General features: G+C 46.5%; 1 protein-coding gene and 1 long non-coding RNA gene across 2 annotated transcripts in view; one reads left to right on the top strand and one right to left on the bottom strand.

Annotated features, from left to right (window-relative positions):
• Window positions 1-518: 518 nt before the first annotated feature.
• Window positions 519-15,984, top strand: part of DGKH (diacylglycerol kinase eta) — a 176,481-nt gene continuing 161,015 nt past the window's right edge. The window contains exons 1-2 of the mRNA XM_063334985.1: window positions 519-691; window positions 8,297-8,488. Of these exons, the coding sequence (XP_063191055.1) occupies window positions 635-691; window positions 8,297-8,488 (249 nt within the window). The 5' untranslated portion in view covers window positions 519-634. The remainder of the gene's footprint in view (window positions 692-8,296; window positions 8,489-15,984) is intronic.
• LOC134515715 (uncharacterized) lies at window positions 1,981-7,997 on the bottom strand. Its single transcript, XR_010071081.1, has 4 exons — window positions 7,892-7,997; window positions 6,109-6,209; window positions 5,933-5,987; window positions 1,981-4,403 (listed from the first exon to the last, which is right to left on the bottom strand). It is a non-coding gene; the product is annotated as an uncharacterized LOC134515715 (long non-coding RNA).

Genomic DNA, 15,984 nt, shown 5'->3' with positions numbered 1-15,984 from the left:
GGGGAAGCGGGAAGGAGGCATCACCCCGGCGGGGCATGAGCGGCTCCCCGCGCACGGAAGGGGGTCTTTTCCCCTCCCCGCACCGCGCCGCGCCGCGGGGAGCATTCTCGCCTGCCGGCCCCGCCGCGAAGCCGACAACCCAAGCGCGGCTCTAAACCGGCTTATGCCCAAAGCGATTTGCCTGTAATCCGGTGGGTTTCCCGGGGCGGGGAGGTGGGTGGAGGAGCGGGGGGGGGCCGGTGTGCTCGGCGCCCGGGGAGCCCCCGGGGCGGCGCGGCGGGCGGGCAGGGGGCGGCGGGGGCGGGCTCCGCGCCCGGCACCGGAGGACACGGCGGCGGCGGTGATGTGATCGGCGCGGCAGCTGCCAGGCCGGCTCCCCCGGGGGCCGGGGCTCAGCCCGGTGGCCGTGGGAGGGAGAAGAGCCGGGCGGGGAGGGGAGGAGGGGGCCTGGAGGGGGCCGGGGGAGAAAAAGGGAGGAGCGGGGCCGGGGGTGAGGAGGAGGAGGAAGGTGGGGGGGGAGGAAGAGCGGCGCTGGGGAAGCCGGAGGAGCGGCGGCGGCAGGAGGGAGGCGCAGCCCGGCGTAACCTGCTCGTCGGCGCCGTCCCCGCGGAGGTAGGGGACCTGCTGCGGGGTGATGGAGGAGCACGGGTACCCTTCCTATAGCGCCCGCAGCCCCGCCTGGGAGGAACTGGTAGGTACATGCGTGCCTGGCAGCCGCACAGGCATTTCCTACCCTTTTTCCTGCCTGTATTGTTCAGCCGGGGTGTGTGTGTGTGTGTCGGGCTGTCATCCTTATCGGTGTGTGTGTCCCCCCTCCCCTTCTTTCCCTTCTTCCCAGCCCGGCCGCCGGCCCTCGTCCTTTCCCCGCGGGGAGCGAGGGGAGAGTTGGGGGGGGGGTGGGGGTGGGGGTGAGCTTTTCGCCCCCGCCGTGTCCGGCCATTTGCTGTCGGGCTCCGTCCCTCTGGGGGGACGGGGAGTTCGTTGCCCTTTTCTGAGTTTCGCTGCCCGGGTGGAAAGCCGGGGATTAGCAGCGAGAGCCCTGCCTCCAACTTTGCCGGGGGGGGGGGGGAGTGGGGGGGGGGGGAGTTGGGGCGTGTTGGGTGTTGATACCATTAAACGCCTTCTCTTAGCACAGCAAAAGCAACGTGTCCAGCGTTGGGAGGCAGTTTCCAGAAAGAGAGACTTTTTTCTTTTTATCCCCCTTGTTCTTTTGTAGTCTGGCTGGGAATTGTCCCCGTTGCTGCGTGGCGGCAAAGCGGGCTGGGGTACCCCGCTGACCCCCGGCTTTGTGGGGTGCGGGGAAAAGTGGGTGCCTCTCAGTCGCTCCGAAGGGAGCTGGGGTGCCTAAACTGGCCAGGAGGAAAGCTGTGGTGTGGTGGCTTTACGGTTTGTTTAAGCAACTCGGCAGACCCACCTTCCAGCCGAAGGAAATCATGTCACCGGCATCCTCAGCAGGCGATAAAATCAGATTTCCCTTTTCAGGGCCGTCTGGTCCCGCTCTTGGGCTTTTCTCCATTGTGCAAACACACACATATATACACACACACACACACACACACACCCCGGGCAGGGAGGGATAAAAATAGGCTTTGGGTAGCTGCTTGGGAGATTTCAGGCTATCTGAGAGGTCAAGGCTGGGCTGTCTCTGGCCCTGAACTTGGTGAGGCGATGTGAAGCACTGACCCATGCCACTGCCAAGCTCCCCTTTCGATGGCTGTGCCATGTTTTGCTAACTCGTTGCGTTGGTCCGGGGCCCCTGGTTTTTCCTTGTAAACCCAGTTTTAAAGAGCAGCTGGGGGAGAAGCACACTTTGCCTGGATCGGTGTTCTCACTCCCGGGAAAGCAGCAGCCCTGGAGATACCCACAGTGAACTAAGTTCACTCCCTTCCCTGCTTAGGATTTGTAGCCCTCCCAAATACGCTTTTACTAGCCTCATTTTTTGCTGTGAAGTTGAACATCCCCCTTCACCGCCCTCTGCAGTCCTCCAGCCCCGAAGCTGCTGCCGGAGATGCAGCTGTGATAGGGAAAACAGCTGTATGCGTGTTCCGGTAACATGGAGCTGACACCGAAAGGATCAGGCAAGGGAGACCCGAGATTTTTGCCTGGAGAGATGAAGACATCGTGGGAGGAAGGCGGCGAAGCTGATTCCCGCGAACACATTATCCTATTAAACAGTGACATTTAAATTGGCTGCCGTCGTCATCCGAAACTCAGCTGAAACTTGGGAGGCAGATGGATTGCAGCCCCTCTGCTTGGAAATGCAGAGTCCTGGCTGAAGCATCCAAACCCGCTTCCTTCTGCGCGCAGGGCTCAGATAAACAAGGAGCCGATCTTTTTTTTTTTTATCTCCATTTCCCCCTCCCCCCGGTAAGGGCCAGGATTTGGGTCATGTTTATCATTTCATTGCTGCATTTGTTAAAGAGTACATCCATGAATGCAGTTTTAAGGTTAACCACTGCACTGATTTCCTTTACGAGACTCTAATTTCAGCTAAACCACTCAACCCTTTACCTGGTAACCTGCTGATAAAATACATAGTCTTTGTGGCAAAAGCCACATCGTTCTTTTTGTACCTGCTCGTCAGCAGGCTTTTTATTCTAATGGGAGCAAAGGGAGATTTAGGTGAAGGGAAGGCAAAAATGATGAAGGGAAAAAAAACCCGCTCAGACCTCTCCCTCGCTCTCAAAACACAGAAAAAGAGCAGCAGGATAGAGGAAACTATTTATTGCAGGTTTTGAATCTGTGCAAGTTAATTTTCTATGCAAATTGTCAGAAGTCATTGGGAAGTGCTGTTCCTATAGCTGTTCTGAGAAATAAGTGACAGGCGTCAAATGAAGCCACAACTTCTCCTTTGCCTGTCAGGGTTGGACATGTCTGTGTGCAATTTCAAATTTCTATACAATCCTTTCCTTAATTCACAGCTGACTTTTGAATGGGAAAGCTCTTCCTGACTCCAGTAAGAGTTGCATGATGGAGCTAAATAAAAGTCAGAGAAAATGTAAGGCTTATCCCACATTTTTCCCAGAGAGATTTGGGGACTTTATACTCAAAATATACACAATATATGTCTTAGAAATTTCTAGACCCGACTTTCATGTTTTACAGGAGACCTGAGTTCTTCACCTTTCCCTTGAAATGCATAGATGGGTCCTAACACATTTGCAAAGTGACTCTTTATTTTGATGACCTACACTGGTCTATACCTTTTCACTCTGAAGCGTACGACATGTTTTTGTAACCTACAGGTTACAGGAATGCCTCGGCTACTCCCAAAACAGCCACGAGCGACGCAGTTACTCTCTTTAACAGTGGTATGCATACATTTTGTTATATTTTGGCTTCCCCTTTGGTAAGTAAGGGAGCCAAGAAAGAATAACATCGCTAACTTGATCTGCAGAGGGAGTTCAGACAGGCAGCCCTGAAATTAATTTGCTCAGTGTGGGGAGTCCGGTTAAAAACTGTAGTTATCACCGACCACCAAAATTAGGAAAGAGTCAATAAAATCTTTTAAACACGATGAATTGTTAACCTGACACATATACCGTTATTCATCCAGATCTCCTCAGAACAACTTTTTGAGGTGGAGGAAAAAAATCAGCTTATAGATGCCAAAGTGACCTAGAGAAAAAGAGGTAAATGTGCTTGTTATGAAGGGAATCAATATTAGAGCTGGAATCAAATAATGCATTAATCTGCATTATAAACTATAATCTCCAGTGCAGCTAGAGTGGATAGGTATTTGGATTTTTTTTTTTTCCTACCGTTGCACGTGCATTTTAGCGACACATACTCTGTTATTGGGACTGGATGTGGTCGAGTTAAAACGCTCTCACGGTGCATATATGTACCCAGCACTCTGGGGTTCTTTGACTAGGAAGGGTAGATCATCAGCTCATACCAATTGCCGTAGCACAAATGATGTAAGCGGAGCCGTTTTCTATCAGTTGAGCATCTCCCTTTAAATGCCAACCTTTCTTTAACGCTTTTCGCCAGTCTTCCCTTGCTTCCATTAGGAAATTTAAGGCAATTACTAAAGAAGCGTGAAATAGAGTATGTTAAATGCAAGACATAGCGCATGCAAATATTGTATGTTTTTAATGGCTTTAATGTGTTTTAATATAGCCCCCCCCATGTTCTTCAAGAGCCTTTTCAGAAATCTAGGGGATTTTTGTGGTACCATTTGTACCAGCGTATTCATAGCCTATATTCACTGAGCTGAAATGTGCTATTCAGTATTTCTCATCTCCAGTCTGACATTGCTCACCTGGAAGAATTCCAGCTGTGAGGTGAAGGGATGGAAGTCAAGTTGGCAGTCCTTATTGAGGCGAAGTTTCGTGGCTATCTTAGGCAGCTTTAGCTGAGTAAAAAGGCTGGAACCGGACCCTGATTATCTATTAATGCCTCTGAAAAGAAGAACAAGTGGAAACGGTGAGATCTTTAAAACTGTCTTTGTGCACGGACAACGTATACATTTGTAGAAACAACTTTCTACACTAACATGAATGAGTAACTTGGGTATTTTCAACAATACTTTGCTTGCTTTCTCCATTTTGAAGAGCTCTGTATGCATTAGCTGGCTAGAGATTTTAGAGCCTGTAATTTTACAGATTCCACTACATAGTTTGTAGAAAGCATATTCTCACTCAACTGTACTTGTGGGACATTTCCTATCATTTGCGGATTTAGGTCATTGCTACTAAAATCTTCACATTAAGTGACATGAGAGAACATTCCTAGTACTTCAGGTTTTTGTCATAGCACTCACTTGGAAGTAAAAGGCTGGTGCCTTCCCTCCTTGTAACTCAATTTTTGTGTTTGAGTCATGAGGAGAGAGGAAGAGCACAACAGGGTAGCCTGTGCGAGGACGCATGATGCCCTCTGCACGGTGCAGAAGGAGCGCAGAAGCTGGGGCTGATAGTTGAGCTCAGAACAGAAGTTGAAGAATTGCATGTATTCCCCGCTTCACCTACAGATAGTCTTTTACCAGCTTTTATGTATTTGAGATGAAATCTAGTGAAGGAAATCTGAGCTGGCTATACAGACATCTAAGGAGATCTCCAGCTCCTTTGTTGGCATTGTAATAGCCACCGGATGTCATGGGAGCTGCTATATTTAAAAACCAAATTATTAACTTGTTTCTATTTTTCTGTGTAACATATGATGAAATGATGTATTTACATCCACTGCTAAATAGTCCAATGTTTTACAAAATTCCAGACAAGTGTTTAAATTAACTTGCAGTGTAACCAATTGTGAAAACAGAAGACAAACCAGATCAGTGTCTTGCTCTAGAAGATGCTGGTGCTGTGTGTTTAGTATTCCAAAACTTCAGTGGAAGGCTGTTTTTGGAAATAAACTTTAACCACCTACTGTTTTTAGGACCCATGTCTAAGTATGTAAGCAACAAGCAACGAGATAATGTTTTACTAAAAAAAAAAAAACAACAAACGCCCAAAGATGCAAATTTAGGGTCATCAATAGAGTCAACTTCATGATCTTCCTGAGTTCAAATGTCCTAATCCCAAGTGATACGATTGAGTAATACGCTGTCTTTGTGTGCCTTTCCTCCTCGCTGTCTCGTCTCTCCTTTTCAGCTGGATTTGGAAAGGTATTTTCTGTGGGTGAAAATGTCTGCTTGTAAACAGTTTTGCACGTAACTTCGCGCAGGATCCTATTCCTGTGATACAAATAGATGGCAGTCACATGCGCCGATATTTTGAATGCTTTTTTAGTATGGGAACAAATCTAACTAACTAATGTTGTTCGGCTGGCGCTGTTTAATTCAGCTGAATTAAATGGAGTTAAGTCTTGCTGGTGTTCTGTTAGCACGAAGTGTTCCTCAAATCCCAGTCGCAATTACATGTAATACGTGTTAGCATGAATTAGCAAACTCTGTCTTATCATCCTCTTGCAATGTTCAGTTGTCATTTACCTTCCAAAGGCTCAAGGAATTGCAGTGAGACGTGTTCCGGCGTAATTTGCTCTTCCTGAAATTAAGGCAAAGAGGAAGAAAGGAGGGTGGAAAGAGCAAGCATCCATAGACTTTGCTCTTAACCCATCTTTCTTCCTAGCCATGCCCTAAATTAATTCACTGTGAGCAGGACATACGTGCGCTTGCCCAAGTTTGATCCCATGTTTTTGATAAAGGAGAACTTTCTCAGGGGAGGAGCGAGACAAGACAGGAGTCATCCCCGAGTTTCACAATTAGCCTGTAAGGAAAAGGGACTGTATGAGAACTTCAATCTATTTTGAGATGTGGTATTAACGGTAGGATTTAGGCCCTATTATTATTCTGATAGGGAATGTAGGTAATACGATCAAAATTCCTTTAAAATATAACTTCATAGAAATGCTGACCTTTTTATAAGGTAACTTTTGGCAATTTTTTTTTTAATATAACTTAATAGAAGCGGTCCTACGTAGCGGACAGTAGTAGACTCTCATTTGAAGTCCCTGGTGCAGCAACATGGAACCAAGACGCAAAACTTACAAGGCTTCATGGAAATATTTAATTTCACCTATTCCAAACAAGTCCCAATAAAAGAAATGGGATACTCCAGAGTGTATGAAGTTAAGCTCGTGGCAAGGTGTCCATAGTGTACGATAGGTTGCCAACTATGGGTTTATCTTTATTTCTCATTAACTGCTTTGTATTTAGGTACTGTGTCATTATATTAGCGAATTAAGAGATGTCAGTTCCCTTTCTAGAAATATAAATAGAATTGTGGGAACACAGAAGCCACAAGTTTTGATTGCTTTCTTATGTTTAATCTGGTCCATGCAGCAAGGAGTTGTGTGTTTTATTTAGTATCGCTGTGATTTAAGTGCTTATTTTGAACACTGACTACATACAAGCCACAACAATTTCGAAGTCTCACAATTCAGAACATGTGGTGACATTTCCAGATCGTGTGAGCTGCCAGATCTGAGATTAAAAGGGAAAACTGACCCTTTTTCTCCCCAAAAGTAAAAGTTCCTCTTTTACAAAGACAAAAATGAATAAGAGTAATAAGAAAATTACACTAAGAGGAGAGACCTGGGTTTGTTTACCCTGGAGAAGACTGAGAGGGGATCTCATCAATGCTTTTAAGTATCTAACGGGCAGGTGTCAAGAGGATGGGACCAGACACTTTTCAGTGGCGCACAGTGACAGGACAAGGGGCAACGGGCACAAACTGGAACACAGGAAATTCCATCTCAACATGAGGAGGAACTTCTTTGAGGGTGGCAGAGCACTGGAACAGGCTGCCCAGAGAGGTGGTGGAGTCTCCTTCTTTGGAGACATTTAAACCCTGCCTGGACGCGTTCCTGTGCAACCTGCTCTGGGTGACCCTGCTCTGGCAGAGCATTGGACTAGATGATCTCCAGAGGTCCCTTCCAACCCCTGCCATTCTGTGTTTCTGTGAAAATAACTGGAAAGCAACACAGGCATTTGCCAAAATTGTCCAGCGCTTTGACGCTGAAGGGTGCCGTGGGATTGACTGGCTGGAGGTGTGGATTAGGAACCCGTTGCGTTCGGTGATGTCCATCCAGTCCCCAAAAAGCCACCCTGCGCTCCCCAGGGCGTGTGTGCAACACAGCCGTGATGGGACAGACCCTGGGGAGCCCACCCGCCTTCACACCCGCACGTTTTCACCGTGAAACATTGAAAACCTGGCGTTCTACCTTCAGGTCACCCGGGTTGACGAACCCCTGGGTAGCGGTCGGTGAGGCGAGCAACCTGCGGCCCCCAAGGTACCTGAGGGCCGCTCGCAGCCTTGTGCCTCGTCCCACCGCCCCCGAACCAGGCGGGACTCCGTTCGCGGGAACGCCCGGGGAGGTGCGGGGATCGCCGTGGGCCCCTCCACCCGCCGTGGCCAGGCTCCCCCCTCAGACTTATCCCGCCGCTCACCTGAGGCGCAGCCCCCTCCCGCCGAGGGCCGGCCCGACCGCCGCCGCCCGGCGCCCCCTGCAGCCGGCCCGGCCGCTGCCGGGGGCCGGGCCGAGCCCGCCCGCCCCTGCTCCGCCCGCCGGCGCCTGGCGGCTCCCCAGCGCCCTGACAGCGGGCAGCGGCGGCCGTCGTGGCCGGGCCGGGGCGGGCGCGCTGCCCTTCCCCGTCAGAGGGGGCGGCGGAAGATGGCGGTCGGGCGGCGCGCTCCGCTCCGCCAGCGCCGTCCCCGCCGCCTCCGTCTCCTCCCCCCCGCACCGCCTCTTTCCCCACCCCTCCCGCACCGCCTCCTCCTCCTCCTCCTCCCCGGGGAGGGGAGCGGCAGCGGCTGCCCTGGCTGAGCCGGGCTCGTGTGCTCTCTCTCGGCAGGAGTCCGGGAAGATGGCCGGGGCCGAGGCGGGGATGAGCGGCGCCGGGATCCCGCAGCAGCCTCAGCACCAACCCCCGGCGGCGGCGGCGGCAGGGGGACCGGCGGACGAGTCGTCGGACAGCGAAGGGGAACACGAGGGCCCCCAGAAACTCATCCGGAAAGTGTCCACCTCCGGCCAGATCCGCAGCAAGGTAAGGGGGGAGCGGGGTGGGGGGGGGGCAGGAGCCGGCGAGCCCCGCCACCTCCGGGGCGAGTTGCTCCATCCCCATCTAAGAGCGGGGCCAGCCCGGAGCCGGCGGCGGCCGCTGCATCCCGCCCGCATCCCCGGGAGCGGCGGCGGTGGAGGAGGGGGGTGGTGGTCGTGGTGGTGGTGGTGAAGCAGCCGTGCCTCTTCCTTCCTTCCCTCTCCCCTCCTCCCCGTCCAGCTGTTGCGTCCACATCTGTCCCCGGCTGGCAGGAAGAGCCCCCCGGGGCGGCGGGGGCTCCGCGGGGGCCGGAGGGGAAGCCGCCTGCCCCAGGCAGCCGCCCTGCCCTGGCCGGGCGTCCTGGGTGTGGGGGAAGCGGCGGGCTGCCTCCTTCCCTCCCTTCCTCCTTCGCTCTCTCCCTCCCTCCGGCTCCTCTTCCTCGGGGCACCGCTGCCGCGGGGATCCCGCCCTGCCTGCCCGCAGCGCGGGTGGGCTGTTTCAGCCAGCCCTTCTTCCTCGACAACTTGCCTTCCCCCCGCACCCGCCCCTTCCCTCCCCGGCTTCTTCACCCCCGAGCCCGCCGGGGCACCTCGGGCTGCCGGTTTTGGGGGAGCGGGAGTGCCGCCGAGGAGGGGAACGCCAGGGCTGGCACTTGGAAAGGCGGGACGGGCTTAAAACTTCTGTACATCCTCGCCCGCGGGGCCGGATACGCGAAGCGGCTGTCAGAATTTCAGGTTAATGCGGTTTTTTGGGGTTTTTTTGTTTTATTTTTTTTGTTTGGTTTTTTTTTTTTTTTTTGGCTGCCGAAGTCATCCTGGTGGAATTAACTTTTTGTGGTGGATGGTGTATTTACATCACGGTGTTTTTTTTTTTTTTTTTTTTTTTTTTTTTTTTTCCTGTGAAGCGAACTTCAAGAAGCGTGCATTTAAAAGTGTAAAAATAACGAGACCTGACTTAGTTTCTGTGTGGGACAGTCCCATAACACTGTCCGGAGTGTGGCCCGCATTCAGCGACGGGGTCTGCACGAAACCCTGTGGAGGAGAGCCTGTGGGTGCAGCGACGCCAAGATCAGGGGGTTTCGCTATAGGCGGCTGGTTTGAGGGGCAAAGCGACTCCCTGCAGGCCCAGACAGATCACACTTGGGATTTGATTTCTACACGATAGGTCATGTGTTGCTGTTTCCTTTACAGAGCACCCATTAAAGTTAGTACGGAGCTGTTTGTGGGGTCCTGTTGGGTTGTTGCTGTTTTGCCTTTAAGCTTTCGCTTCACACGCTGCATCCAAAAGGCAGCCACCTTTAAACAGAAAAGCATTGCTTGGTAAACAGTAGCGTTATCCCGTTAGGCGAGGTGGAAAGCAGTTTTTTCCTGAAACCTCCTAAACGTGATGTGTCATCCCATTTTATTGCTAAATGTTAATTTTGCATTTGCAGATGTTAGGCCTGGCTGAAGGGTTACTATAGTAAATAAGTTACAACTGTTGCATCGTGTTGGAAATGTAGTTCTACACAAACTTTCGGCTTTAACACCACTTCTGTGTGGCGGTGTTCAAAACGTTTTTAAAGTGACAGAGCATGATGCTTTGTCAGCTGTAGTGGTGTTAATTGTATTCGAAAGTTTGCTCTCTTAGTTGATGCTTGTGTAAGGAAGGCATGTGGATTATGGATGTTACTGAAACAGGTCTGTGAGCATGAGATTCCAGCCAGTCCTTACCAGCTGTTATGGGTTGGTGGGATAAACGCAAAGCTGGGGTTGCCTGAAGTTCTAAGGCAACTCTACAAGTGATGCTTTTGCTTATCTTAGTTTGCGTCTCAGTTCTATTTCTGTGAATCAGATATATGTAGGAAAAACTGACTGCTGACATAATTGGAGTCATAAAATGTTGCTTTACGGCTCGCGGTTTACAATAATATGCAAGCCCGAATATAAACATCTTTCTTTCCGTTTAATTAAAAGTGATATATCTTTGTTAAAGATGAGACCCGTGTTAAATAATTCAGTAGCACTTTATTTTATAACTCACGATGCATTATTTAAAAGTAGCTATATTTAGACAGACAACTCCCATTTAGTTTAAGGGTGTTGTATGTTTGCTGTTGTAGTAGTTGGTGATCAGTGGTTACATGAAACCACTAGAGCAAGGAACATCAGGGAGCTGCTCTTTTACCCAGCTAGTACCTTTCATTCAAATTAGATTTGTTAAGCTTCACTTACTCGGTGAATGTGTTTGTAAGCTAAGGTTTTAATTAAATGGATGGGTTTGTCTTACAGCTAAGAATAGACTTTTGAAAGAACCCAAAACATGTACATTACATTTATCATTGATGCTTGTGGGCCATTTAACGCTGTGCTATTACTCTCCGGAGGTTGCTTATATACTTACTCGAAACATTTCAGCAATGTGGTATTGATTCCTTAGCTCAGAACTATACCCAAAAGTCTCTGCTGGTAATTGTTTTTATTTTACTTAAGGAAGATGTTATTTTTAGATGTTTTGGTACAGTTGATCATTTGTGAAAGCTACCATATGGTGATACTTTGCAGACAGAATCATTCAGTGGATTTTTTTTTTTTTAAACGTGTATATAATAAGATTTAGCAAATCTATGTATAAGAGCGAACCCCTTTCGCTAGCACAAACAAAGTCTAAAAATTTCTAACACCTGTAGTGCCTCAAAGGGAGTTTTTAAGCTTTGCGTTCTTCTTCCTAAGTAAAAACCAGTAATTATTTTCCTGGGGGCAGGGGGTGAAAAGCATAATGTGAAAATAGAAAAAAAAAATACTATATTGGCAGATGTACTTACACTGAAGTTCATTGCTTGCTTGTGATACGCTAATCATATGCATACAGTTCTACTTAAAATCTGTTGTCCAGTTTTACCACCACCTGCCCAGGTTGAATAGCAACTTCCTCTGCAAATTGCTCGCTTGATTGCAGTGGAACTACTTTTACGGTAAATCACTACGAGGAACGGGTGGGCGATAGGGCCAGATGTTTATGTAATTTCTATTTATGGGTATATTTTTAATTTGTGCATATGCATCCCTCACTTTAAAGGCATGTCTGTGTCAAAATGTGGCCATTGTTGATTTGCCCAAACAGAAAACTTGAAGATCAATGTGTTTTGGTGTGTGCAAGCCTGAGAAGGATACTTGGTTATAGAGGGACGCTGTGGCAGTAGGTGTCTTTAGGCGAGTCAGGACCAAAATTAATTAGTACTTCTGAGAGAATCCAGTATCTTTAAACCTAATCCTAGAAGCTGTTGCATCTCTGGAGCTCGTGTGTGTTCCCTAGACGAAATGCAAGGCAACAAACAGGTGGCAAGTACCCCGTGAAGTTCAGGCAGTTTTGAGCTGAAATCCCCAATGGAGAGCATTGAAACAATTCTTGACTTCGTGATGTCTGCCCACAATTTCCTCCCCACCCCTCTGGGAGACCTGAATATTTACTATATAAGAAGTGTCTTGGTAAAAAATATTTTTGGAATATATGTTTTGTTTCTATGAGGATTTTGGAAAACTGTAGTCGGGCAGTTCTGAAGTAGTATATATGATGCTGTACACACAGTGTTATATTGGGGATTTAAGTCGTGGAAAGTTCTCCACGCATCTGCATTAAATTTGTCTTCTTAACTTTTAAAGATGCCGGTTAAGACAGGCAGCGTCGGTGCCTTTCTTAAATGAAACAGATGACTTCAGATCTTAGGGGCTGCAGCCTGAAAACTCTGCCTGTCATCAGCTGGGTTGTATTTTCTTTAAAGTTAATCACCGTAGTGCAAAGTACATTCCTTAAAAAGATGGTCTTGCTTCAGTTCTTTGTAGCTGGGACCTGTCGAGAAGGGAGGGTTCAAATTAGAGCTGACACTTTTTCTCTTTAAATTCTGCACATCGTGGAGGGAAGCACAAGATTAATAAATGAAATGGACCCTGGATACTTGGAAATAGAGTCGTCAGATTGAGCACGGCTATAGTTCCTACTCTTGTCTTGAGTACTCTCTGCTAAAAAGTGGATATAAAGAATAGCACTTTCATCATTGACCTGGCTTCCTACTTTAATGTGTCCATGTGCAGTTAATGGGAAAGCTCTGCTGGATACGGTGTTTTGCTGTCAAGGCTGCAATTGGGTATCTGGCCTGTGTTTATTTTTGGATGAAGCAGACATTCTGGAGCAGAAAGTATAAATCAGGAAATGCAAGAAAATAGGGTATATTGAGTGAGATAAATACACTTGTAATGTATCCAGGAGAATGCTTTCTTCCTGTCCTTCACCCCCAGTGGGTTTTGTTAATAATGAAATTACTGTAACATGGGAGACGTTCAGAAACACCGGTGTGTTATAATTAGCGGAGATGATACAGTGTTGTTTAGTTAAATGGCAAGAGTTGTTACTAAAATTATATTATCTGGGGTCTTAATATATTTTTTTTTAGGTATCCTAAATCATTATGGGGTAATAAAAGTAAATTAATTAAATTCCCCACTGTGTTTTTATTGGCCTTAGTGGATAACACCGGCCATTTAGGAACTGAGCCTTCACTAAGTTTCTAACCTCTTCCATATGGTGACATCTGACAGTGCCAAGTCCCAGTAGTCACATCCTGTTTGTTTCTGGTATACATTTCTCTCCGATTACCGTCACTTGTTAATTCACCTAAGTGTAAAGTGCTGTGGTTGATACCGGCGTTAGACTTCACGAACATTGTACTCTGCAATGTAATCTGCATTTTCTAGCTTTGATGGTTCCTGATTTACTCAGCTGAGTAGCGGTTGATTCCTTTCTGGTTAAGCAAACATGGTTTTTGTGTACCAGAAGTTCTCAGGAGAATGCTACGGTAGCGAATTTAGCCCCATTGGGGATCCTGTATGTGCATTAGGATTGTCTGGATCTGCACAGCTTTAAAATGCATTGTAAATTGCAATTTATTTGGCAACAGCAGTGACACATGTAGTGTCACTAAACTTTATTGTTGTGTTTACACAGCATGGGGCAGAACTAAAGGGACCAAGTGTATAGAAATCGTCCTCAAGTTCTTGGTACCTGGCAATGCCTATGGAAAAGACTGACGGGTGCTGCAGAATATCTGTCTGCAGCATTCGTATTTTCCATCATTTTCACTTTGCAATTATATAAGTTGTTTAGTGCTTGCACTATATATCCATCCTTAGTGAAATGTTTCGCCAACTTTTTTCACAACTGTTGTAAAATCTCTGGAAAATCCGATTCTCTCCTCGCATCCTGGGGTCTTTAATCTGATTTTTAAGTCAGTTATTCAGAATCAGTTCATCAGTGTATGCTCCTGATACGCGCAGGCACACATACTCATGCGCAGAGTAATATATTTCAGGTTTCATGTACATACATATATTATTCAGTTCTCAAGTAGGCCTGGACGAAGCAAACCAATTTTTAGCATGAAACGGTGCACAAACGAGGAACATGGTATTTCTTCTCATACTTGCTGGATCTCTACGTAAGCTTTCAAAAAAGGGTCCGCTAATGGAAAATTTCAGCCAGAGATGTGATAGTTTTGGGAAGTTAAAAATGACTGAGCATACTATGTAGAAGCGAGCAGGCTTAGAATGGAAAGAGTTACACTATTTAAGGCACAGTGGTCATTACCACTCCAAATCCTGACACGTGTTTGTATAAAACTGAAATGAAATATGCTAAGGCATTTTAGTGATGCATGTATTGGCAAAGCTTAAATTGCCAGCTAAGTACCAGAAAGGAGAGAAAGGAGGAGCTTGTAACATTTTTTAGTAGATATTTGCAAGCAGGTCTTTGAAGAAAATGTTGGTGTGTGTTTTTTTTTCTTTTTTTCCCCTAGAATATTTAAAGGATTAATGCTGTTTTGTACTGAAAAATAACATGAATTATACTTTTTGTTTTTTCACCTCCCAGACAGCTGGTGAGCTGTGAATGTGGAAAAAGACAAGATAATCATACTCTCATGTTTAATATAAGAAATTTTGATTTTTTTGTGTGTGTGTGTTTTTTTCCTGGGGAATGCTTTTCTGCCAAAAAGATCAGGTGAAACACATTGAGCTTCTTGTTTAGTTTAGAGAGAATTTCTGGTTTTAAGAAGCACAAGAAGAGACTAATTCAAGAATAAATGACAACTGGGAATCCATTTATGAGATGCCTTATCTTGTGAACTTCATGTGCACAGTCCTTAAGACACATAACAGCCATGCCAGAGCTCAAGAAAGGACTATTCTAGAGCTAGATCTTTATCCATGTAAGGCTATATGGATAATTTGTGGACATTTTGAATTGTTTCCAGCAGTTACATCAGAATCCAAGATGCAAGACTGCTGTATGACTACTGTATGACTAGCTGGACTAGCCAAATTAGTTTGGATATCTGTAGCAGAATACATAGAATTACAGTGATTTTGTAACTGAAGTAGTAATCGCAAGAATAGTCTGTCTGGTTGTCACAAAGCCTGTATCTCAAGGTAAGTATTGAATCCACTTGACTCACTGAAGACGATAAAAGGCAGCTTAGACCAATGTTCTTGCTCTGGAATGCTCCAAAAGGCTAAGTGTTTTTTTGTTTTTGTTTTTGTTTTTTTTTTTTTAAAACCAATGTTACTCTCATTTTCTTTGAACTCTGACCAACCATGCTTCTGGTAAGGGGTCTATAGAACAGCATATACAGGCTGGAGACCTCAAAATCTAAGTGCAGCAAGAAGGTAACGTGTTTGTGTGTGGATTCATTGAAGCTCAGAGTACGAAGTTTTGGGTATAAAATAATGCTTCTGTAGTCATTCTGATGTTTTGGATGTTTTCCTCTGATAGGTATAATTAAGACACAGTTTGGTGTCTTGTGAAGGTAGTTCGGTAGCTCCCTTGCAGAGGAACCACAAGACCAATATTTTGTTCTGGTTGGCCATTACACTTTTGAGATTCTTTATAGTTATTTGTGACATAGGTGGATGTGATGTTATAAAGTAATTGACGGCATGGGTAGCTTTGTTCATTTTTTTCAGTTTGATACTTCGGTACCTGGACTTTGTCTCTTACGAAGAGAGGTAACTCTTTCTTTCACCTTTGTACTTGCTGCTGCCTTACATTACTGTTTTATCCTTTCCCCTCCTGCTTCCAAAAAGTAAGTTGCGTTCTCCAAAATCTTCTTTTAAAAACCTAAGAGCAGGCTACTAAATAACAGTGCAGTAACCGTGGCTGTGTTATACTAAGTTCAAGCCACAATGGCAAAAAAAGCCTAGCTTGGGGACATCCATAACTTACGTCCTCCACGTGATAATAAAATGAAACCTCATTCTTTCTTAACGTAAACATTGCATTTATCACAGCAAACAAGCTTAATGCTGACCCAAAATAAATATTATTTCATTGATATGCTAAAAATAAGACCACTGCATTAGATCCATTTAAAAGGAAATGAGAGATTTATTCTAGTAAAACATTGAAGTTCATACTGAAACACTTCAGTCGTCCTGTACACTTTTATATGATTAATAACTTCTTAAAATTAAGCC

This window comes from Chroicocephalus ridibundus, chromosome 1 (genome assembly GCF_963924245.1).
Source record: "Chroicocephalus ridibundus chromosome 1, bChrRid1.1, whole genome shotgun sequence".
In the NCBI taxonomy this organism is placed as follows: Eukaryota; Metazoa; Chordata; class Aves; order Charadriiformes; family Laridae; genus Chroicocephalus; species Chroicocephalus ridibundus.
Note: the sequence above shows the minus strand (reverse complement) of the source record. Positions and strands in the feature narration are given on the sequence as shown.